This window comes from Zonotrichia albicollis, chromosome 9 (genome assembly GCF_047830755.1).
Source record: "Zonotrichia albicollis isolate bZonAlb1 chromosome 9, bZonAlb1.hap1, whole genome shotgun sequence".
NCBI lineage: Eukaryota > Metazoa > Chordata > Aves > Passeriformes > Passerellidae > Zonotrichia > Zonotrichia albicollis.
In genome coordinates this window covers 34,324,483-34,350,645 of record NC_133827.1, presented here as the reverse complement: position 1 = coordinate 34,350,645, position 26,163 = coordinate 34,324,483, and the positions used below count along the sequence as shown (strand labels likewise).

The 26,163-nt window shown below is 39.8% G+C and overlaps 1 protein-coding gene and 1 long non-coding RNA gene across 2 annotated transcripts; one reads left to right on the top strand and one right to left on the bottom strand.

Annotated features, from left to right (window-relative positions):
- Positions 1-16: 16 nt before the first annotated feature.
- LOC141730160 (uncharacterized) lies at positions 17-6,108 on the top strand. The gene is made up of 2 exons (XR_012581666.1): positions 17-478; positions 639-6,108. It is a non-coding gene; the product is annotated as an uncharacterized LOC141730160 (long non-coding RNA).
- MCCC1 (methylcrotonyl-CoA carboxylase subunit 1) lies at positions 5,737-24,773 on the bottom strand. Its single transcript, XM_074547363.1, has 19 exons — positions 24,584-24,773; positions 23,469-23,515; positions 22,334-22,473; positions 21,826-21,921; positions 21,557-21,678; positions 20,486-20,633; positions 19,584-19,705; positions 18,369-18,480; positions 17,958-18,039; positions 17,044-17,171; positions 15,962-16,145; positions 15,272-15,381; positions 13,839-14,055; positions 13,031-13,117; positions 12,426-12,475; positions 11,351-11,488; positions 9,903-10,010; positions 8,833-8,904; positions 5,737-7,306 (listed from the first exon to the last, which is right to left on the bottom strand). The coding sequence occupies exons 1-19, from the start codon at positions 24,637-24,639 to the stop codon at positions 7,187-7,189; spliced, it is 2,139 nt and encodes a 712-aa protein (XP_074403464.1). The 5' UTR covers positions 24,640-24,773; the 3' UTR covers positions 5,737-7,186.
- Positions 24,774-26,163: the final 1,390 nt, after the last annotated feature.

The window sequence follows — 26,163 nt, the reverse complement described above, 5'->3', positions numbered from 1 at the left end:
CGGCAGCGGCGGCAGCGAACGGCGGGCGGCCCTCGCTCGGCGCTCAGGTCGCGGCGAGCACCGGGGGGGCCTCGGCCCGAGCAGGGAGGGGAAGGGAAGGAAGGGAGGGGAAAAGTCCCCCCGAGCCTCCTGGAGGCTGTTGTGGGGTGGGCTTGGGGCTCGGAGGGGATGCGGCGGGGCAGGCGGGGATGCGGGCTCCCAGCGGCTCCTCACCCCGGGACCCGCTGTTCTGTCGGGAGAACTCCCTGTGCGTTCCTATTTCGTCAGTATCAAAAGGTCAAACACTTTTCGAGTATCCAGTGTGAGCGCCAGGGTCGTGTGGCCGCCCTTCCCGGGGGCCTGAACGAGATGGGAAAATGCCCCGTGCTTTCCAGGATGGATTCGCAGAAGAGGCTGAGTCGCCTGCTGAGCAGCCACGGACACCTGGGGAAGGTGCAGTGTCGGGGCAGCAGCTTTACAGAGGAGCACCTGCACGCCTGTAAGATTTCCCTGATTTCCCTGCTCCAGGCTATGATCCCCTTTGGGGAGCTGTGGACAGGTGTAGCTCTTCCTGCAGTGGCATAGCCGTACTTGCAGAAGGAGCTGCAATGGTTAAATCACGGTTTGTACCACTATCCCAGACAGTTGTTTTTTCCCAGGAAAGCTTACTCTACCTACTGCAGGCTTTTGGCAGCCGAGGGAGTTTGGGGAAGCAAAATACTTGCTGATAAAACTCACAGTGGTGGCAAACTGCTGTTGTGAAGGACAAAGGTTTGAGATCTGATCTTGTTCTCTCATCTCCTGCTGAGATTGGAGCTATTAAAGTAAGCTTCTGTATTTATTATGACTGGTATGACTGCACACACCACAGAGAAATTAAGACTTCAAAAAGCCATTCCTCATCGTGGATGTCCACAGTTTATGTATGTGTTTTTATAGAAAAGGGTCTGAATTGTTTCTTGCTGACTTTCCTGAAAATCAGAGCAAAGCTTAGATGGGAGTGTGAGGAGTTAAGTTGTATTTAGTGAGGAAAATTAGGCCTGTCCTGTGAAGTGTCCAATTCTGCTGGTGCACAAAACAGTAAAATTAAGAGCTTGATATCAAGTATATGGGAATATAGCTGAATTCAGCTATCCTTGGAGACAGCAGTTGCCTGGATACCTTAAATCCTACCAAAGAGCATAATTTTGAAATTGGGGATGGATGCAAATTGGCCAGTGAACAGCCATGAACACTGCACACCAGCCCAGTCCTTGTAACCATGGCAGGGGAGGCAGAGCCAAACCTGGAAATCTCTTTGATTGAGTTAGCTAATTGCCATCACTGTAACGTGCTGTGACAGCCCTCCTGCCAGCTGAAGACACAGTTTAGACCTGGAGAACGATTGTGACATGTAACAATAATCTGAGGGATGAGCTGTGCATGCAGGAGACTCCTCAGGAGAGCAAGAGGATTTTTTAAGTGACTTGTTGTTAACCAATACCTGCAGATCTTGCAGGTTTCTTGTAATGCTGGGTCTCTCAGTGGGTTTTTTCAGTGTGTGGGGGCACTCTGTATTTGTATTTAGTTTTTTAACTGGCTTTTAGTTTGATCTCCCTAATTTACTAGATTACTCATATTATGAATTCCTGTTGTATAAGGTATGAAAAATCATATTTAACTGCTTCTGAGCAGGGCAGATAACAAGATCATCCCATGATATGATAATGAAATATATCAAAAAAATGTGAAATGCATATTGCTGCTATTCACAGCATGCATACTACTCCTTGTGGGTTTTTTTCCAATTCAAGATCACTCCTCAGGAGAAACTGTACCTGGGAAAGGGTTGTAAGTCGTGTTACTGATTTTAGTGGGAGCTGCAGTGTTCTGTATTGGTTTCCAGAGTGCTTCCATGGGGATATGGCTGAATTTCTCAATCTTAGGTTACCTTACCCAGAGCTCTTGGTCACCATGATCTGACTAGACTGAGTTATTCTCCAAACACAGCTCACTGCAATGGGCAGGCACACAGCTCAGGACACAGCCAGATTGCCCCAGTTCCACCCCTGCCCACATGTTTGAGCCTGCCTACAGATGGAGATGGGTACTTGCATGATGTGTGTGCTGTCTGAATCTCACCCTCACCGTTTCTGAGCAAAACCAGATGCTTTATAAAGCAAGAGGCAGCATGAGGCCACCAAAAAGTGTAAGTTACCTGAACTGGGCTTGTTACACGTTGCCTTTTGTACAGCTCCTGCAGGATGGAGGCCAGGTCAGAGCAGGGACACCCAGCTCTGCTGCTTGTGAAGGTGACACGTGCCCTCAGTGACACAGACAAGAAGGAAATTTCATTGTGCAATGTGCAGCATAATCACCCTGACCAGGGTAACACGATGACTTGTTCAATTTATTTTAAGGCTGACACACTTACCTTGTTTTTTTGTGTGAGCCAATGATGTTTTATCTTCTCACGTGAACCCCAGGAAAAATGAGGCAGTGATTTTATTTTTTTTAAACCAACTGTGTCAAGTGCATGACTGAATGTAACACTGAGCTAGTTTACACTGACCTGAGCACTCTTCTTGAGCAGACAAACAAGTCTCATGTTGGGTCAAAGCAGAATCCATTTAGTGTAATCCCCTGGCTGAGAACTTAGGGCACTTTCTGAGGAAGAGGCCCAAAGCTTTATGAAGAATAACAATAACCTGGGACAGCTTGGGCTGGACATGTCTTTATAACCACATTTATTGGTGCTCTAGAAAATGAAACCACCAAAGCATCATATCCTGATGTAACAGCCATAGGGTGATTACAGCTGTGGCCCTTTGCCTGCAGACTGGCCCCATGGTTAGAGAGAGCAAAGTCCATGAGCAATCCTGCACAAGGGCAGTTAATGCCACTCTGCAGGCATCCAGAGGTGCAGAGCCAGTGCTCTGCTCCTGTTGTGCCATTCAGCTGATACAGTGGGAATGTCTCTATCAGCCCATAATGGGTTTTTTCTGTTTTTTCTGCATTGAAAGAAGCACAGAGGAAGTAAACAGTGTGACTCCTCCTGAAGGTGTCTGAGCAATTTAACCTGCAGTGACACAGCACCAATATCAGAAGATTGTTGTTGATAGGTTACAGGGAAGGGTGTTCACCTTCTATTAAGTTTTTCATCCTTCCTGCATTACACAAGAGGTTAACAAGTTACTACACCCAGTCCAAGGCACTGTTAGCAGCAGTTTTCCATTGACAGCATCTCTGGGAGAGAGCAGGACAGCTGTATGCCCCTCCTGGGATGGGGAGGAGGATGGGAAAAAAGGGGCAAAACCCATGAGATGAGGTAAGAAAAATTTAAAAATTGAAATAAAATATAACAAATAATAATACTACAATTGTAATGAAAAGACGACAAAGGGAGTGAGAAATGAAACCCAGCAGAGACAGGTGATGCACACTGCAGTTGTTCAGCACACCCAGGCTGATGCCCAGAATGTCCCCAAGCAGCAGTCAGGGGCTCCTGGGCAGCCAGAACATCCATGTTTGTTTTAATATGAATTCATTGTATAATCAACAGGTTTTAAGTTAACATCAAATGTCTCAAAATTGCTTTTAGAATCCAGGCTCTCTTCCAAGAAATTCAGTCGGATCACATAAAAATAAATACCAAGGTTACAATTATCAATTTCTGCAATACTGATTTTTTAACACAGCATTCAATGGAGCATATTATTTTCCAAATGGAATTCTTATGCAGAAGGATATGCCCCAATATTATAAAGGCACTAAGTGATACTTACCTGTGTGACATTTGTGTGTAAAAATCTCTATTTGGAACGTAACTGTACAAGAAGTTGAAGTATCTTGAGTATGTTGAGCACATACTTTGTGTAAAAGCTGGTAGTTCAGAACTTAATCAACTGCCATTGATTATTCTGTAAACTCATTCTAATCAGCACAGCTGAGCTTTTTAGATCAGAACACAGACAATTCCTGATCTGTTTGAAAAGCAGTACCTATTTCAAGGGACATATCAACAAGTTACTTTAATAAAAGTTGCATGCCCAGATGAACTTTTTTCCCTCTACTATTGACTAAATTTTAAAGGTCCTGCCAAAATACCACATGAGTATTTGTTTTTTAATCAGCATCAAGACTTGAAGCTATGATTTCTTGGTATCTAGCTGGTACAGTTATTACAACAAAGGATACAATACACACTGGAAACTAAGTAACTCTGTGGTATTGGTATCAATATTTGATGTATAAAAGGTTAAAAACCCCCTTCCAAGTAGAATTAGTCTACATCTGAAATTACAACTTGCCCAACAAGCAGAGAAAATTATTTATCAATCAGTGTTTTGATTGCCATCAACCTCATTAAATAGCAGGAAACAGACAAATATCAAGCAAGTGACTTGTCTGAAGTCACAGTGAGTCAGTGGCTAAAATAAGAACACAGTCCTGCTCTCCTGGTTCCCAGTCCAGCATGGATTGAGGCTCCACACCACAGAGCTTCCCTGGGTACCAGCCACAGGAACTGGCAGCAGCTGGAGAGTGCAGGAGAGATGGAGATCCCCACAGGGGAAAACTGAAATGTGCACAGGGCTCTCCCTGTGGTCTGGCAGGATGAGCCATTCCTGCTCCACGCTGACCAGTGCTCAGTGTCACTCCCTGACCCTTCTCAGAGAAGCCTGAGTCTGGGACACCACCACCTTTGTTCTTTCCTGCAGACCATGAACTGTGGCTGAATTCAATATCTTGTGACACAGCCCCCTCTCTCCTCTGGTAGGAAGAAAAAATCATTACAACTAGAATCAGTTCAGATTCATTGCTCTGTAACATCTGTGACTCTTGTTTCAGAACTACAGGACTATCTGAAAAGGTACATTGAGAATAAATTAGTAGCAGAGATTACCCCTTTAGCCCAAATGCTAAAATGCTGCATTTTAAAACATTAACATTTTTTTCTTAGTCTGCCATTAAGTGTTTCAGAGACAACAAGTGACAGCTATGTTACTATGCTAGGACTCTTACCAATTTACATTCATAACACAAACATTTATTTGTAAAAACATGAAGATTCATGAATATTTTGTTAACTAAGATACTGGTATAGGAACAACCTACCTTTAATAATTTTTTGAGCATTTCCAAGTTCAATTGAATCACGCTGCTGTAAAGCATTTCAAGTATGCAAACTGAGAGTGACTTCTGCAAGAGATATTTCTTAAATAAACAAAACCATCACTATCTGAAAAATCTATCTCAGTAGAAACCTACAGAGATAAAACCAGCTAATTTTTGAGAAGTGAGGGAGAATGAACACTGCTGAGATTATCTGTCTCCCCTGGCTCCGGAGGGAGGACATTTTGTCAGCTCCCAGGGAATGTTTTGCTGCACTGGCTGTGTGCAGCCAAGCTGTGCAGACTGAGCGGGCAGGGAACCTCCTGCTGGGAGTTTGAATGTTTTGGTTCAGATTCAGTGCAGCAAAGTCAGCCTAGAAACAGCCATGTCACAGAGAGAGAGAAAAATAAATGCCAAGCTGCTGAGTCTCCTCAGGGCTGAGCTCATGTTTCTGTGTGAGGATTCAGTTCTGGATAAAACAAGTGCCTACCCTTACCTGCAGTGAAACCCATCACGAGTGTCTGGATTGCTGCCTCCTAAATGTGATCTGCAGACTGTGCTCATCATCATCAGATGATACAGAAACAGCTGCTTAAACCCTCTAATCCAATGCATGGACAGAAGCGACCAAGGAAAGAACAAAATGGAGAAAAATCAAAACAATCATTCCAAGTTATGCTTAATTTTTATTTGGCAGTAAATAAAAATCATAGTGGCGATATTCTACAAGATGATCACTGGAATTTAATTATTTGCTAGGTGACCATAGGATTGGAAGGAAAATGGTAAAGTATTAAAATATGCTTTTAATACACTGATCGTCCAGAGTCATTGCTTTTTCATCAGGTTTTTTTCTGCATTGCAGACAAGGCTGCACAATTATAAAAGCAGATCAGAGAATTCCCTATGATACTGTATATTGATTCAGAAATGAGATTTTAGGTAAGGGTCCATTTGCACAGATTTAACTAGAGGCTTGGGATCACTGCAGAATCCGATTGCTCCTTTCTGCAGTATAGAACAGATTATTTAATTGAATTAGCTTATCAAAACTTCATGTGATAACAGAACTTCACATTAACTGAAAAATGAAAATACTTTCAAAGTTTGCAACAATTCAAACATTTTTTTTTCTTTCCCTTGTTTCCCTAAGGTGCTGGCTAAATAAGTTAAATTTATGGCAAATTATTAGTATGCTTAGTCTGACAATTCTTTTTCTTTGCATATCCAAAAGCCTACCAATTTTCCCTTTTGAAACCCTGCAGATACAAAAAAAAATCAATTATTCTTAGTATTCTTATTTCATGTTGTTATAAAGGCAGTGGTGTACTTCATTCCAGCCAATAAGAAATACACTAGAACATGAACAATATGGTACCAGTAACGAAGTCAGTATTGTATTTTGGCACACTAAGTATTAAATAAGCTTATATTTCTATGTTACTACTTCATGTTTAAAGTTAAAATGGCATTTTTTTGAAAGCAGTCACATTTTAACTTTGATTAGTGTAGCAAATAAATGTATTTTAGAAATGTTTTGCATCACATATTTTGAGGTATATTAAAGTAATTTTTGAAATGCAAATTTTCACAACTCATTGAGGTAAATAGGAAAAACAGATGCACCAGAAATGACTGAGTGGGATTCTGGGCTAAGGAACAATCCTAAATTCCCTAATAAGGCAAAAACATAAGATACAATCAGGAATTTTGCCAGAAAATAGAAAAACTGTATTTCAGATTTCCTTCAAATCAATCCTCACATATGTAAGGGGAAAAAGGCATCTGTGAATAAGAAGAACCCAACCTGTCTGTATCTTATAGTCCTTATTAACCTCTCTGAACCTTTCAGAGTTTCACATCTTCTTCCAGTCCTTTCCTCAAGCAAACAACCACTGGACAACAATCACATAGGTCCACAAGTTATAAATACAATCACAGTATAGTGATACCCAAATTTCAGTGAAATCAGCATAATTTACAGTCAAACTATGCAGGAAGTTCAGAGGAAACCAATCCTCCAATCATACAAAACAGTTTGCTGAAAACACGAAGAAATCTTCTTCCAGGAGGAAATCAGCAAAGTAGAAAAAATAAAATGCACCTTCCTTGAATTTTACTTGGACTCTGCCTCTTCATCCACGAATTCAACGAGTGGAGCATGCCTGTTGGCCTGGGCACCTTCTTGGAAATTGACCTTTTTAATCACTCCTGCCTTGGGAGCCCTGATGGTGTGCTGCACAGAAACACAGCCAGAGTCAGCAGCAGACAACTCAGGGGCTTCCCTCCAGCAAATACCAGCTTTACTGCTTGCTCCAAATGGAACTGAACACACTTAATCCCTTCCTCTGACATTTTTTACCTTAAACCTTCTTTGAAACATTCCTAGTCCACTTCTGAGTTTTGTTTTCTCATGAATATTTGATAAGTATACTAGGGAGAAAAATGCTATAGAATACATTTATATGAATTATCATCATCATAGGAATGATCATCAGTATGAACAGCTGACTTATTTTACCTCACTAATACTTTCTGTTGTTGTAATAAATACCAAACAGAAATAACACACTATTAATCCAAAATATTAATCAGAGAGCAGATTTGTTCCCTTAAGAGAAATCTGCAGATTTACTAAAGATATTTCTGTTTTCTGGCCAGGAGTGGTCTTTAGTGGGCAGATATTTGTCAAAATGCAGATGAAACAGAAATACAGCTACTAATGACAGTAAAGGAACAGCATGCTCACACACAACCCCCAGCTGGTCTGCTTGTCATTGTACCAGGTCACTTTGATATTGTAGCTTTGCCTCTTGGTAGTTTTCTACATAGGATTAGCATCAAAACATGTAAGATCAGATATTAAATCCTCACAGCTAAGGACTCTCTAAATAATAATTTGCTTTTTAAATTTTACATTTTATATTTCAATAGCACTTTAAAAAATAACTCAGATAATGTTAGTCTGGATATCAGCTGAAGAGGCACAAACACATTTAGCATCCAACTGCAAAGAAGTTTGTGTGTAGGTTTTTTAGAGCACACAGTTCTATTTAATAGAATTTGAGTGTAATTAAAAAAAGAACATGATAAGAGAAAGGCAGATTTTCTCATCAGTGTTAGTTCTGCTGCCACAAATTGAGGTTTATTTTAAACTAATAGTCAAACTAAACCAGTTCAGGCTACAGAAACTGTAATTCAAGCAATCTGAGCCACAGTCAAGCACTGTGACAAGATAAAATTCAGTCCTCTGAATGCTGTGTGGATAACTGCACAGAATCTTTAGTGTGCTCCTCATAAAACTTTAACTAAATATTATTATTATTATTATTAATTATAGGATTATACACAAGAAGAATCCTGTGTATATTTACAAAGTCCCCATTAGCTAAATCTCTGCTTGAAGTAACTGCAGACATCCATGTGCCTGGATCACAACCAGGGAGCAAAAGACACCAAGACAGTTCTGTGCTAGAAAAGTCAAAGGAGAGGAGGGGACAGGCCTGACACCACCACCCAAATGCATGTTAAACCAGCTGCAAAATACCATGGATTATATAATCACCATTTGTTAGTAAAATAACAGCAAATATAATCCTCTGAAATCCAGTCAGACACAGCACTGATGTCACAGCAGATGAAGTGATACTGACAGCTGCAAGCTGCACTCCACCACTGAACTTCAATAATGCAATCAAAAATTATTAAATTTTGAGCAGATTTTTATTTTCTCAATAATTAAAACCTTTATATGTCACTTACCTCCATTTTCATAGCTATCATAACCATTAGAGGGTCTCCAATCTGCACCTTATCCCCTGCCTTCACAAACACCTGAAATTCAGGAGAAAATTGAGGGAAAAAAATCATTTATGCTTGTACCATTCAAAATCAGCAGGATCTTGACTAACACAATGCACAGAGGGAGGGAGGTTTTGCAAAACAGCCTCATATTATTTTTGTTGGTCTGGGTAACTGGGTTATTAGATAGGGAATAGTTCTAGATAGATCTCCTAGAGGAAGGCAGAGCCTACAGAAAGAGGGTCAGTACCAGATGACAGGATGACCAGGAAGCCATTTCTTGTCAAAGAACAAACACTACAGCAGATGATGTATAGTCTACCATTTCTGGGCTTCAGCAATTCTATTCTGAGCAAAGTGCAGAACCTCTTCCTGAAGCCAGTCCCTAAAGTCTTTAAAACAACATCCAGAAAGAATATGGCAGGAGCCCCCTCATTTTTCAACAATTACTCTGATTTGGAGTGTTCATTCAGGATGTCAGAGATCCATGTTCCATGTACTCCATCCTTTATGTCTTTTTATTAGTGGTTGAATCTTTCAACCACTAAACTCTCCAGAAAATCTCTTTCTGTTGAAACTTTGTCACTGTACAGAGAATGCAGAAGACTTGCTGAGCTAAAGAAAATTAAATCAATTCACAGCTTAACAAAAGAGGCATTTCTGAGTATTTCTTCTTTTGCAAGTGCATCTCACTCTTGTGTTAGATGAAATGAATCAAACAGCCCATAGCACTTCAGGGAGCTTTGACTTGGGAAGTAATTAAGATGAAGAAAAAATTAGTTAAGCAGTAGCATTAGTTCAGGTCTTCCAGCGCTCTAGAGAAAGGATGGAAGCCTTAAAAAGACATGGGTGGCTGCTGAAAACTCAGAGTAAACAAAGCTTTTTCCAGTCAGAAGCCACACAACACTGACATTACTGTCCCCAGCACAGTAATGGCAGTACATTTTCCTGGCAGTACAGAAGCACTATTTCTGGCAGAGTAAATCTGAATATATTGGAGAATTCAGGTCCCATCCTGTTGTTATAATTACCTTCTCCACTGTGCCTGTCATGGGTGCCACAGCTCCACCTTGTTCTGCCCCTGAACTCACTGCAGACAAGTATTTGGGCACAGGGAGGCCAATCTGAGCACTGCCTTCCTACAAAAGAAAATCCAGGACAGGTGAGCTAACAACATGAGGTAACAGCAGCAGTAGATGGGCTGACAGGGAAAGAACAGCTCCAGCCTTGGACAAAGCAGTCAGCTCTGAGGGTGGCACACCCTGCAGTCAGGGCTGCACTGGGGCTGCCATGTCACTGCTGTGCCAGTGCCTGAGGCCTACGAAGTCACACTGAAGGTGACACCTGCTGCTGGAAGGACCAGCAAGGAAGGAACAACCCCTGGGACAAAGCAGCTCCACGTGGATCTTTGTACAAACCCGGTATTTGTACCTTCCCTGTTCCTGCATCAGCAGTGCAGAAGGTTTTGGAAATGCATAAAGGCTGTTTGTAACAAGCAGGAGACACGTTGGCATCTCCACTGCCAGCCACTGCCAATGAATCCTTCATAATTTACAATAAAATTAATTCAGTGCTAAATTTAGTCAGAATTTCTCACTGTTACTCAAAATCCCTTAAGTCCTCTCAGAGTTGCTTCCCAGAGTCTCTCAAAGACTCAATACCCTCCACATCCTTCCCATGCCCTAAAGCCCTGTGATTTCTTCTCTATCACTCACCCCAGACCCCTCTCTGATACACAGGACCACTGAGCTTTGCCATTCCAGCATGGGGTTATTTTGTCCTCAGCACTGGAGCAACAAAGTTTTTGCTGCATTCTGCTGAAAGTCTTAAGGGGCTCAGTGCTAGAGGTTACTTACTGAAACTAATAAATAATAATTTATTTATTTAATTACATTGAGTTACTTTAAAGCTTTGGAATGTTTTAACTGTAAATAAAAAATTACAACCTAATAATGCAAGTTAGAGTACCTCTTCTTTCAAATGTCACTTGCATATATGCAATGCATATAATGCCATGGTAACTCATAATTGCATATTTTAGTATTAGCTGAAGTTATCCTTCCTCATACTGGTATTGATTTATTTCTTGTCATATAATTTTAAAATTGCAATTGAAATTAAAACACCACCTACAAGACCTTTCAAATATTTGTTGGTTTGAAGCACTTGCTACTGTGACAAACTTAAAATACCTGACAAATTTAGTATTTTGTGTTCCCCCCGTCAAACCATCATTTCCACACCATCATTTCCTCACCAGCTGTATTTTAACTTTCTAAAAGTAATTATTTTTCTCACTCACTGCAAGCAATGAATTTCTAATTAGAACAATAATCCAACAGGTATCAAGACTTGATAGGTCAAAGTAAGAGACTGAAATTGTTCTTCTCTTTCACATTCTGTTGCAATTTATATTGTTCATTTATATGGATAAAATTCCAAAATTTTCAATTTGTGATAATAAAGGAAGGAACATTACCGGGAAGAACAGATAAATGGTGTTGTCCAAAATGACCAGCTTGGACTTAGACACTGTTCCATTTACTGAAGACCTCAAGTAAAGTGAATCATCTTCTTTCAACATCTCTCCAGAAATCAGGAACATTTTATCTTGAATCTGAAAGTTAAATGCTTTTATAAGGACAAAGGCTAACCCTTTATGAGCAGTAAATCAAAAGATTGTATTTGTACCCTCATAACTTGTGATTCTGCATAGGCAACTCTGGAATTAAAAAAACATTTCTAAACCTTATGTATCCTTTATTTTTCAGTTAAGAGACTGTTCTGTATCCAATAAAAATAGCTTAGCAAATTATCTAATATATTCACTCAGGACATTCTTGAGCATTCACCCATTCTGGGTGCCAAATCTGAGAGAATAAGACATTCAGCTACAGGGGATATTGAACACCCAGCCAAACACAATTTCCTTAAGCCAACAACTGGAGACTCACATGTGCACACACAAAATTATCTACAACTAAGGCATCTTGAGCTGTTTACTACAGGAGCTCTAGAGCATGGACAAAGAAGCCAATTCTAGGGGCATCATTCAATTATCTAACCAGAAGATTCCTCAGCTCATTTGGTAATCACTCTCCGATTTCCATCTTCAAAATAAAATGTTATCTTGCAGATAATGCTCTAGAAAGTTTTATTTATCCCACAGGAGATCCATTCTCATAGACAGAATACAGCAGGAGTCCTGTGGAAAAAAAGTCTTTTAAATGCAGATTTAAATCTAACTCCCCAGGTTTTAAACAGACAAATTCAACAAGGAAAATAAAGAATAAGACCTTTAAGTACTGAAAATACAAACACCTCTCTTAGCCTTGTCAGAAACATTTTGGTAGCTCTTCCATGCCAATCCAGCACCTAGCACAGATAATTTCAGGTCAAAGTAACAGTATATAGCAATGGATACAAGCAAACTAAAAACAGAATCCTGCTTCTGTAATCATCAAGCAACTTTAGCAACAATTAATATTAAGAGAAATCTACAGGAAACTGATTCTTTTATCTAATGAAGTAGCTGAAAAAAATTGTACTTGTACCTGCATTTTGTATGACCCATCTTGATTGTAACTTACAGCTACATCCACAACTGTTCAATAAAACAAAACATGTATGTGTGAGTAGATTTCACTGGAGTATCTAGAGAATGATGGCATCTAAGCTCTATCAAGGCTTTCTTGATAAAACCAACACTAAGATAACAACAATTTTCAGATTAGCTTACTACACACTGCAGAATTCCTACTGAATTCCAGACAATTTTTCTTTCAAAGATGAACATCTGAAATCATGTATCTAAAATCTGTATTATATGGACAGAAAACAAGTTTGTGAGGGGAGGAAGTACTCCTTTCACAACAAAAAGGAGTTCAAAAAAAGTAAATGGCATTCTTCTCTTTTTAAAATCTCAACCTCACTCATTTAAATGATGAACATGAATTAGTAGTCATTTCAATTTGGTTTACATGTCCTCAGGATCTAACAGTGTGGATTAAACATGCAATTCTGTGAATTCCCAGCTTACACTGCATAAAACTCATACTGATTCTATGCTGTTTCTTAGCCTGAATTTTCAAACACCAGTTAAAATAACTTCATCCATCAAGTATCTCCCTTCCCTCTACAGACTTTTTTATTAACTTACTGTTTTCCCCATCCAGCAGAGACAGTTTTCTAGTGTAACATATATTTATTCTTCTACCAGTGCTGGATGCAAATGGTGAGAATTTATCTAAAACACAAAATACACAGATATGTTATTTTTCATTCAACTTCAACAAAACACAATACTTAGAACTTAGCCTTAAAATCATTGTCCTACTCTTACTAACTCCATATTGATGTATTTATATTGCACAGAAAAGACTGGGGAACTACTGTAGTGAGAGAGAGTGACAATTCCTTGATCTCCAACACTGAATAAATTGAAGCTGTGTGACCTACAGAAAACATGACACTGAGAAGGGCACTGGCTGTTTTCCATGAACACATCCCTGAACAGGACTGGAGAGCATCAGTATTCAACCACACCAGAGCAAGTCCTGATTAACCTTTAGGTGAAGGCTCCATTAAACCTCCACTGCTCTCCCATTCAGAGCAGAGGTAGCTTTGTCTGAAGCCCCTGGGCAGCTGTAGGAATAACAGAGGCAGAAGGTCACTGCTTGTGCTTACCAAGAGCAAAGAGCTCACAGTGTCACTGGCCAGGAATCCCCAAGGTCTTCCAGGCAGTGCCTGTCTGAAGGGCTTTGGGAAGTGCTCTGGACATCACAGTGGTGACACATTCCCTATCTGACCCTTAACAAAAGTTATACTCTGCCCTGTGTGCAAATACCTGGGAGATGCCAGAACACAGAACCCTGAGCAGGCACAAAGTAGGGCAAAGAAAGAACATCCAAATTAAATAACTGCCCATGAATCCATAAAATAAAACAATACAAAACAATGATCCTTACCATCTGACTGATCTCTGAAAGCATCTGTTAGCATCTTCTCTTTCAGTATGAGCCCTAGAGCTGCCTGACACAAAACTTCATGTGGAGTTGCCTTTTTGGCTGGAAATAGTTCATCATGGTGTTGAGGAATGAAATTAGTGTGCACATTTCCAGCCTCAAACTGTGGGTGTCCTGACAGGCTCAGTAAGAAATCAATATTAGTGCTTAATCCTACAATCTGTAAAGAAACAGAACAGAAGCACATTGCCAAACTGAGTTATGACTACACAGCTTTCTGCTCCCAAAGTTTATCAATAAAATGTAATTAATTCAACTGGTCTGTTTTACTATCAATAAAACCACTGAGTGTAAAAAGACAAAAAACCAAAACAAAACCCAAAAGCTGCTTTCTCAAAAGCATTCTGTTTTCTAAATGTTGCCTTTGTCCACTGTGAAACTGAGCAAGGTTTCCCAGAAACAGTAACAGGAGGTAATTTCAGAAAAAACCCTACTTTTGGAAAATTGTGGTCTGAGTATTTAAAAGAACATTCCTAACTTAACAAGGGCTTCTTATTAAAAATGAGTTACAATAAATCCAGTATCCCATATTTGATCTTTTAATAGTAAAAAGTAGGAACAAGGACTTCTATAAGTTTACTAGATACTATCCATTTCCTATAGTGCAAAATACCTAATGAAACAATATTATTGTAGAGAAATCAGTGAAACTGGTAACCATGTTATGCTGTCAACATTTACTGACTAAGAAAATTCTGGAAAAACTAAGAGAATTCTTTAATCTCTTTCTCTTGCAGTAAATTTCATTTTTATCTAAAGCATAAGGGGCCCAACACTATCACTACCTCAGGCACATGAACATGACGTTCATGTTGTTGATTTAAAAGTGTAAATTCGTTCTGCACAAGTAATATTCAGTCTCACCTCAAGCCAAACCTCCTGAATTCCACTTTTGAAAACAGTTATAATACCTGCAGTTTTCACAGGGGAAAAACGGAATGTTTCTTAAAAAGAACTGACAGCATATTTCTTTACTACAAATATAGTCTAAAAACTTAATTCTTTTAATAAATTAAAAATTACAATCAAACGTTGTCTGACACAAATTCCACTAAAGAAACCATTTAAGTCTTAGAAAGCTCACAGTACAACTGAAAATGTTGTTTAGCCTTACCTTTCTATGAAGTCCCAGGTGCATATTCAAACTGAAGATACCACAAACTGAAAAATCTATGCCTAAAACTGGGCTTCACACTTATTTTCACTCACTCCACCAATGAAAACAGTTTGCAAACTGGGAAAAACTACAACTTCTGCAAACAACTAATGGGTTTGAAATAGCAGTAGCAATGCAGGCTCCCTTTTGGAAGGCACTTTTGTTTTACTGCAGTATTTTCTGCATGCTTTTGTGGCTCAAGCCGTGGTACCACACTTACGTTGTACTGGCGCAAGCTGTAGCGCAGCTTTCTGAGCGCTGCCGGCCGGTCCTCAGCCCAAACCACCAGCTTGGCAATCATGGGGTCATAATGCACAGAAACCTCATCACCTGGAACATGGCAATAAACAAAAATGCTCTAACATGCAACCACAAATTCATGAAAGTTGGTAATGCAAAGTGCTGGGCACATGGCATCCAATACGGGCACAATTCATGGCCACATTTCTCTCAAGATTAAAATTGTTTAAGGACATGATGATGTGACCTGGCATTTCAATTTCAAGGCCAATTTCAGCACAGACTTTTTATAAATTTTATAAATACATTTATAAATTTTTGTAGAGATAACATGACTCAAATTCAATTTTCTTATTGCAATCAGAATGCAGGATTGCTAAACAGTGAGGAAAATATCACCACTATCAGCCAGTGGACATTAATTTATAATGACAGATTATAATGATATATATCTATTATAATGATAATAGATAAAGAAGAGGTAAATAAAATATTCAGTGCCTGACCAGAAGTACATGGAAAATGATAAGGAAGAATAATACTCTGGAGGGATTTGTCTTTAAACCAACACTCTTTTAGACAAACTCATTCAGGCCAAAGAGGGAAATGCTTACAAAGGTAAGTTCTTGATGTTAATTATTTCTTCTTCCATCACTGCCTTCAGTTTTACCTTGCCTGACTCCGGTCTCTATCCTGGTGAAACGATCTGCTGGGGGGGTGGATAAGTGCAACAGGGGCCCAGCTCCTGGCATAAAGTTATTATCAGGGTCCTCAGCATATATTCTAGCTTCAAATGCATGGCCCTGGAGCAGGATCTCTTCCTGCAGTAGAGGAATCTTCTCTCCTGCAGCAACCTGAAAACAATAGGTTTTTTCTTTAATGCACAATCCATATTCTGGAATGCTGATATATGAAATATTAACTGTATTTCTTCTGAATATGAACAACTAGGAAGCACATTTTAAAAAGCACAAGGAGAAAAACACTGCCACGACCACTGAACCTGTCCACCTTGTTTTTCTCTTCCAGTGTTGTTTGATTCCTGCTCTAACTCAGGATTCAATTCTCAATTTCCACGCTCAGATAAGGAAGACAAATGTTCCTTCTTTTTGCATTGCCACTTTAATTTTCTTTCTGATTACACTTTCCCACCCTGAATCTCACACTACTTAAGCTGTTGTCCTCACTTCTAGATTTATGCAAACAGAATTGGGGTTTATTTCAAGTTCCCTAATGCCCAAAACTTCCTGTGATCACTCAAACGTGTGAATAATCTCTGCAAATTGGGTGTGTGAGGAAATTCACTACTTCAGTCCACCCCACTGTACATCTATTTCTATAGAATGTGGCTATACTGGTGTAACACCAGATACAGGTTTTTGTGAGGATTTTTTCCTCCTAAAGTCTGATTGACTTTTGGGTCACAGATCCATTTCAATCAGAGTTTTAGAAACCTTACCACATAGCAAAGGAAAGATCAGGAGCCCACTCTCTCCCACTTTCCACACTGTCTGTTAATGTCTCTAAATACATTTTAAAAATGTTTCCTCTCTACACAGCTGGTTGAAATTCAGAGCACCTACACAATGCTCTACATCCACTACAGCAATGTGAGATGTTCCTGTGGAGCAAAGGAAACTCTACCCTGACAGCTGAGCAGGAGATGAGGATCTGGAAACCCATCTGCCTCTCACAGGCAGTGTCACACAGCACCCAGGAGCAACTCTCCATGTAAAATCAATTAACACTCACCCTGAGCTGCCATTCCACCAGGTCTGTTCCAGTGATCATCTCTGTAACTGGGTGCTCCACTTGCAGCCTGGTATTCATCTCCATGAAGTAAAAATTATGTTGGGAGTCCACAATAAATTCAACTGTTCCTGAAGTATTTAACAAAAGGACAATTCATCTAAGACCATCTCAGGTGTCCATTTATGGAAAAGACATCCAAGACACTTAATTCAACTATGCCAAGACTACTATTTCTCAATCAGACACACAGAATTCCATTAAATTCTATACAAATAATCTAACAGGGTCACAAAATTGAGATCTGAAAACAGAAGGGTTGTTTCCTTGTACATTTACATAACCTTTGTTTAGTAGCCATTCTCTACAGTAAGAGCTGCATTTCATTAGCACTTTAAAAAGTGCATCAAGACTCTTTGAAAGTATTCTGAATATTCATAGGGCATATCATTTTTTTTTAAATAAATATCTGAAGAAAACAGTGAGAAAAGAAAATTACAAATCATTTCAGGAGGTTATTTTTCATCTGGGAAATTGTGTGGACTTTAAAGTGAGTTGTGATTTTCTTTTAAAGACTACTGTTTGCATATAAAGTATTACCCTCTCTATGCTAAAAGAAAAATTATTTTCCCCTCGCTCAGCTCAAATTTCCTAATTCATAATGCTCACTTTCCAACAACAGTGGAGCTGACCAAATTATCTGCCCTGAAATTTTTTTCCTTCTATCCTTCAGCTGCCACTGGTCTTGAGTTCAGGTATGCTAATTTAAATCTGTAATTACATCAGAATTAACTACATGATTACTTGCCTAAACCTCAAAAATTTGAGGGATGTGTGTCATACTTGGAAACAACCAGATGCCATTTGCTTGAGACTTAAATCTGACTAAGTTAAAAGCTGCACCTCCCCAGGCTCACCTGCTCCCACATAATTCACTGCTTTAGCTGCTTTGACAGCAGCTTCTCCAAGTCTTCTTCGAACCTCTGGACTAATTCCTGGCTGTAAATAATAATAATAATAATAAAAAGATTACAAACTATTGTTAAGTTTGGTGATATAAAACCTGGTATGACTGAATATTGAACAGAATTAACAACTGCAGCCAAACCCTGATCTATGTTACACTTGAAATCCACATAATACTTCTTTGAGAATCACTTTCCTAAAGAATGTAGCTTTTTTTTCCAATTAGAACATCTTCAGCAGCAAAACTAAAATAGGTCTGAGAATTACAAATAAATTATTGCCCACTACATACATTTAGTGGGGGATAGCAATTATTATAAAACATGGCAGTTTATAAAAAATATTAACAATTTTCTGCTCACCCCTGGTGCCTCCTCAATGATTTTCTGATGCCTCCTTTGCACGCTGCAATCTCTTTCAAACAAATACACTGCATTGCCATGCTGGTCACCAAATACCTGGACTTCAACATGCCTGCTCCATAAAAACAAATGTTTTAATGTATTTTAATGACCCAAACAGACTTCAAACTTGTCATTTTAACAGGATTTCTTATAAGTTTAAGTTTCTGCCCTTAAATAAATGCCAAAAATGTAAAGTGAGGCTGATACTATGCAGGATTTTACTGGTTTAGACTTAATCTTCTAAATAAAAGAGGATTTCTAACACCAACTACTGCAGTGAAATCTCAGATTGTAGGATAAGCAAGACATATATCTGAGGGCTGCTACCTCTTTCTTAGTTATTATAATAAAAGTAAAACCACTTCACTATTAATTTGATAATGATTATTTCCCTCATAATTTATTGTGCAGCAATTCACAAGAGACAATAGCAATGCTGGCTCAGAAATAACATTGTTCACTTCAAAACACCATTTCAAAGGACAACTATTAGGTAGCAGAAGTTTATTCTATGCATAAAACTAATAAAAATACATCACCTTTCTGACAATCCCCTGATCCTGGCAAAAGAAATTCCCCAGCAATGAGTTTTTTCTCATGTCTACCTGACAGCATAAGCAGACCCTCAATTTCTTTGGAATAAATGCTTTCCCTATAGTGATGCTTCAAGGAAGAACAGATGTAAAGTACAAGTGTCAAACAGACCTCTGAGACATTCTTTATAAAAAATAAACTGGTTTAGTTTTACAGGCCAGGCATGAGCTAAAGACTCTCACTTCTGTTTGTTGTACTGAAGTAGAGGAAGATTAAATAACTGGTTTGGGACACCTGAGGGCAGCAGAAACACCATCACAGCTTGACTAAAGTCTATAGTTTAAATATTATAGTGATTATTTTCCTATATGTAAATCAATTTTAGACATCTCACTGCCACATCTCCCAAGCAACAGCATTTTAATTCCTGTCATTCAAAACAAAACCACTACAAGAAATTCAATGAATTATAAACAATTTTGACCAAATTAACAAATTTCATAGTGCAAATCAGACATACAAAACCAATTTTAATCCTACAACTAAGCTAGTTATGTTTATTTAACTAAACGGAGCTATTTATGTTTATTTAAGTAGAATAAACATTACAGCATTTATATTGAAACATCTGCTTCTCACCTTGGATTATCTACAAATTTCTCAATCAGCATTGCATCATCATTAAAAGACTTTTTTGCTTCTCTCCTTGCTGATTCTAGTTGGTCCAGAAACTCCTTTTCTGAATGAGCAATCCTCATGCCCTAAAATACAAGAACAAAGCTTATCTAAATAGCTAAAAATACACAATGAAAAACCTTGCTGCACACAGAGTGAGAAATTAGCTTAAAAATAATATGTTTTTTCTTTCTTTCATAAACTTTAGCAGAATTGTGTATCAGCTTTCAGTAAAATAATCCAACTAAGTCTCACTGAAAGTGTCACAAGAAGTGTAAAAAATAGCTATTATCATTCCATTGATATGAGTGAGCACAAAATTCAATTGTGTCCTCAAGTATTATAGAAATTTTCCAAGGTTGGCAGAGAAAAACTTATTTTTTACAAAATAAATCTAGCTGTTTTGGAAATAACTAAAATTTTCTATAGTAATTTTTATAGACATTTATTTCAGAGCATAATTTGATTTAGACTGGGAGTTCACCACCCATTGAAAAATATCTAAACACAAAATGGTATTTCTAATCATTTCTTATGCAATATTTAAAACTGTTAGCAAAGGAAGTCACAGAAGCTATCACAGAGTAACAATTTAAAGTCATCTCATTTTGCACAAATCCACAGCATAACTTTTCTGTTCATGTGAATTACTGGAGATCACTGAAACAAACAAAACTCTTCCAGTTTATTCCAGCTAGTTATCTCCTGCATATCAAAGGGAAATGAGATTTCATAGTGCTAGACTGGCCATTAATAAATTTTAGCACAAAGTACTTTTCCAGTTTTTGATTTCTTTTAGAACACTGAGTTGCAGATGCTGAGCCATGGTAACTTGACAGCACAGGATGAACAGAGGAGTTCCTTACCTTTCCTCCACCCCCACGGACAGCTTTAATCATTACTGGGTATCCAATTCTCCTGGCCTGTTCCCTTAGGCACTCATCAGACTGATCTTCTCCATGATAACCTTCAACAACAGGAACGCCAGCAGCAGACATTATAGCTTTGGAAGTGCTTTGACAGAACAGTTTTATATTTAGAATGATAAAAATATTTTTTCTTACTTCAAGCTCCAACCTGTCTAATGCTCCCAATGTTTATTCTCTCCATCAAAACAGTTCCACAGTAGACCTCAACAGGACTACTTGCATAGTGGTTACACAGCATTGGACTGTAATTCAGCACATGCTTCCAACAAACATTTTTGTTTCTCCTAGCAGGATTACACTTTAGTTTGACTGGTTTTTCCACATTATACATGCCAAAATTTAACAATCTCGAATTAAAGCACTACAATATCGAAAGTTGTACAAAGGCAAAACTTTTCATTACACAAGGCTACATTCACACCACACATAAAACACTCAAGCATAACAACTCTAATTTCCAAAATGCATGCAAAGCTCGTTAAATTACTGAGGCAATTTATTCTCACATTATGAGGTGATAAAGTTAATTCTCTCTAACTATGATTATACAGTTCTTGTGTCAGTAATAACTTCATTTCCATATTCTTGATTTATACTTCATACCTTTAAAGTCTTTCTTTGATCTAAGAATAATATTCTCTGTGATGAACTAAACTTATCATTTTACATGAGCCACAATAATCCTGATGATTTGGTGCTTCTTTTCCACTGCTCTTTTGACCCTTCCAAATCTGACTGCTGAACCTTTACCTATACTACACTGCAATGCTTCAATTCTGGAAAAGTAGAATGATTTAATTACTAAAATCCCAATAACTGCACAATCTTGACTGTTTATGTCCCTAAATGAATCTATAAACCTGGAGTTTATTCCTTTGAAGAAAACTGTAAAAATACAATGCAAATTGACAGAATAAAACAATTACAGAGCAACTGGTCATTTGTTAACAAAATCAGCTTTGCCAGGCTGTAAACTGCACAACCAAGTCATAAATCAGAAATAGATACCTTTTAATACCCATATCTCTGATAGCAGATGAAGGAGGACCTATGAAGATGATTCCCTGCTGCTTACACAGCTCTGCAAACTCTGTGTTTTCTGAGAGGAAACCATAACCTGGATGAATAGCCTGAAACAGAAAAATGTAGCCAGCCTGTTTTTCTAAGTTTAGCTTAGAAAACTCAGAAATTTCATAGTTTATTAAGGAAAAGCAAGATGAGCAAAAGTGAAGAACTAAAGACATGGAAGTAACAGAAAATGTTATTGATCTCCTTACCTGTGCTGCTGAGACCTTGGCCACCTGCAGTATTTTCTCCATGGCCAAGTAACTCTGCTGTGAGGGTGGTGGGCCAATGCAATATGCTTCATCTGCCTGTCTTACAAAAAATACACACAACAGAGACTGGTTACTAGCAAATTTAAATGAGTTTCTGAGCTAATTACATCACTTATCAGACTGCAGTTTAAATCACTGCCTTTCCTCATGGAGAGGCTCAGCTGGGTGAAACAAATCTAACTTTTTCCCCAGAATCACAGACTATTCTCTAACCCCTGGCTGTCCAGAGTCAGAGAGCCAAACTTGAATGCACTTCTTGTAAAGATATCAGGTATTGAGACAGAGACCAGGCAAACTTTCCACCCATTCAAGGAAAACTTGGCAGTGGTCTACAGCAGTGAGAATCAACTTTGCATCACCACCCAAATCTGCTTTACCCATGGAACTTATCAATGAAAAATACTGTGATGAATGAACATCAGCCACAAATTTAATGAATATACTTCACCATTGCTACGTGCATGGAATTCCTGTCTGCTTCACTATAAACTGCCACAGACTTCACCCCCATTTTCTTGGCTGTTCTCATCACCCTGCAGGCGATTTCTCCTCGGTTTGCAATGAGGATCTTCCCTATGCTGTGACCTCCTGTTTGAAAGGATGAAGCACAGTAAGAAACCAAGCCACAAAAACATCCCTGGAAACAAAGCAACTTTAAAATTCTGGTTTCTTTTACATTATTTATAAAGTTTATGCATTTCTTCAATAATGGAAAAAGCACGCTTCATCCAAAATCATTTTCAAGCTGCTCTTCGAATTCTTAACTCAGAGTCCTTATGCAGAAGTATCTTTAAGCCTTTTTTTTTCCTTTTTCAGAATTCAAGAAATATAGCCTTACCCTAAAAAAGAGCACTTCCACACAACAGCTGATCGTTATAGTTGTGCTATGCACCTTCTGGACTAACCAGGAAACAATCAAAGCTGCTGTGTCCCCCACAACAGCAGTGATTCACATATGAAGAGCACTGTTCCCCCTTGATACACAGTGACAAAGAAATAAAAAGGTATCAATTTTTATTGTTGTGGTTTTTTCATCAGTGACTTACAAACGTCTAAAAATTGTCATGACAGCAGCCACAACTTGACAGAAGTGTAAGGGCAGCACTGACAGAGACTTCTCAGTGAGAACTAAACAGCTTAAAACTAAACAACAAAATGAAAAGAGATCTCTGAATTCTCAAACATACCTTTTATATAACATGAACTCAGAGTGAGTTTAAATAAACTTGCTAAACCCCTTTACGCTCCTTCTTATATTGTTTAAATACCCACAAAACAATTCTCAGAGACTCTGCAACTTGTGTATCAGAAAAGGACTCAGAGGAAAACACCACAAAAAATAGTTTTCATTAATTTCCATATACCTAATTATTATAGGTAAAATTATACAAAATATTGTTTAAACATTAAAGATGATTTCTCTTTGGTTAGCTAACAAGAACACACAGGTTCCTGTTTCCAGAAACTGTGAAGATACTGAATATTTCTTAAAAAACCCTGCAGTCTTTCAGCAACTAATACTCTAAAACCATCCACACTGCATAGCAATTTAAGCTAGTAGCTAAAGAAGTGAAATTTCATACCTATCGTTGAAGCCCATTTCACAAATATTCGTACTTGGTTCCATTGCCTGTGCAATTATAAAGGGACAGAAGTGTTACAAGTGCATATGAACAAGTGGCAACTGAGCTATTTTAATTTTCAGGTGAGAGAAGGACAGCACTGAAACTTCTGATACATCTATTGACACAGAACACACTCAGGTGTAACAAGGGAAGTTGCTCAAACTTCACCAGATCTCTCCCTAAGTACTTTCACTTGGGACACAATAAAAATTATCCCCATGCTGTTTTAGTAGCACTCAAACAGAAATAATCAAGGAGTTTTCTTAAAACAAACAAGCAAAAAACCTCTTTTTGGTGGACAGAATAGCCAACAAATCACATTTATTTATTACAGAGAGGCCAACTCATGAAGTATTTGGGAAAGAAGACGAGAGCAAACATAAAATGAAAAAGCTTAAAAAGGCAATAGGAGCTGCTTTTGTAGAGCAAAGGTGCAAGAGAAAACAATGTCAAAGAGCAAGAGTGAGCTATGGAGACTTTTAGAAATGGAAAGTTCAACTTCAGATGATTAATGCTAACTAAATGAGATAACGGCAGTGAAGTGACTGGATAGAGCTGTGAGAGCAAACTCCTGGAGCTGTTTTAATTAGCATGTAAAACAAAGTCGGAATTTTGGATCAAGTCCAGCATTCTTTAAGCGTTATCGGACAAAAAGACACGGGACGTCCTCGGCACCACACAAGCAGAGCTCGGCTGTAACAGAGGAGGAATCTGTGCATGTATTAAACACTGAATACACAGCTGTCATGGTCACCTCCCTGCGCGCAGCCTGCGGACCGACCCCGGGGCCGGGGCAGCTTCGTGGCACCCGCAGCAGCTGCCACAACCATTACCTAGGGCCCACGAGGGTTTATTTGCTCTTCCTTCCCCCAGAGCAGCCCGGGCTCCCCGTGTGTCCCCTCACGCCCCGCAGAGCCCCCTCCCCTCCTGCCCGGGCAGCGGGCTCCGTGCTCGCCGTGGGCAGCTCCCCACGGCTCCTCAGGCCGCCCCCGGCCCGCACTCACGGCTGCCCCCGGCCCAGCCGCCCCCGCCCGCGCTCGGGGCCGCTCGGGCCTCCCCCGGCCCGCACTCACAGCCGGCGCAGCGCCCCGAGGCAGCCGCGGCCCCGCTCGGCCGCCGCCAGCGCCATGTTGGGGAGCGCGGGCGGCAGCGGGGAAAGCCCTCAGGGGGAGGGAGGGAGCGGGCGGAGGGAGCGCGTCACCGGGAGCAGAGCCGGGCACGGCCGGGGCCCGCTCGGGGAGAGCCGCGGAAATGGCTGTCGGGGGCGGGGCTGGGCGGCACCGAGGAACGGCGCCGAGAGGGCCGATGGAATAAACTTCATTTTAATGTGAAAGGATGCGTGTCGCTGAAGGGGTGTTGGCCCTGTGGGTGCACGGGCTCAGCTGAGCGTGCTCCTTCAGGAATGAAAGGTGTGCGTGCTTGGGAATGGCGTGGGCATCCTCGGGTACCTCAACATCCCCAGGTCCGGCATCGAAACCGCCTCGGGCAGCAGGAGGTCACAGAGCGGGGGGATCAGAAAGCATCAGAATCTATTCTGCTCCCTCAGGCTTTGGAGCTTTGCAAGACACAGAGCCGCAGAATATTTGGGTTGGAAGGGAGCTTAAAGCTCATCACATTACATTACTCTCCCTTGAGCAGGGACACAGGTTGTGCCAACCCCATCCAACCTGGCCTTGGATACTTACAGGGATGGGGCAGCCACTGCTGCTCTGGACAGCCTGTGCCAGGGCCTCAGCACCCTCACGGAGAAGGATTTGTTCCCAATATTTATCAGTTTAAGGCCCAGCCCACCCCAGTGCGGGGCCTTGCTAAACCTGCCCGGCCCCAGCACAGTCAAAATAAGTATTTCCAGTTGTTGTTTACAAAAAGCAAAGCTGCCATGCTTTTTCACTACAGGAATACACAAGCTATCAATTGTAGTAGTGGTAGTGTTTAGTGTCTTAAGTGTTCTCCATACTGTGAAGCATTTTCTTAGGTGAAGAGCATCTTCAGTATGCAGGCAGTCTCTGCTTGCTCCACTCTTGCTATTTTTACTTTGCCATGGTGACCCCTCACACCAGTGACTGGAAGGTTCAAGTAGGTTAAACAGACACCGGATCAGCTCAGGGAAATCATCCCTTGTCCCAGACTGCAAGAGGGATCAGCACTTGCTCTACGGATGAGATTTTAAAAACTAAATTATTAAGTGAAGCTTCCACTTTTCCACAATCCATTCACTCCAATCTTCTTTAACATAAGATGCTAACAGTGTAGATCCTACTTTTGCCTTTTGTAATTCAGATTTTTAAAAGGTCATGGTTAATTTGTCTCTAAACACAAGATGGCAGCATTTTATGTAGTTTAACTGTTGGACATTGGGGAGAGCTACAGATATTTTACAGTACATAAATCAGAGGTGGCAGAGGAGGCTTTTAGCAATAGAACTAATGGAAATGGCAAACTCATTTACATTGCAAATCTGCTCTTGGTGGAGGCATCCTGCCAGCAGGGCCTTTAGGGCTTGCAAAGTCAAGAGGGATCACCAGACTGTACATGCAGATGTTTGAAAGTACAGTGTAATAAAGCTTAAATGCAGAAATATTAATTTCCCCAGTGACACCAGTAATATGTTTGATGTGTACATCCATAGTCAGAAGCACTCAGGTGGACCTGC

Coding starts and splice junctions, on each gene's coding strand:
- MCCC1 (XM_074547363.1), bottom strand. CDS start 24,639: ATGGCGCTGGCGGCGGCCGAGCGGGGCCGCGGCTGCCTCGGGGCGCTG. Junction 22,474..23,468: donor GAAATGGGCTTCAACGATAG/GTATGAAATTTC, acceptor CCTTTCAAACAG/GAGGTCACAGCATAGGGAAG. Junction 10,011..11,350: donor CCATTTATCTGTTCTTCCCG/GTAATGTTCCTT, acceptor TTTCTTTTGTAG/GAAGGCAGTGCTCAGATTGG.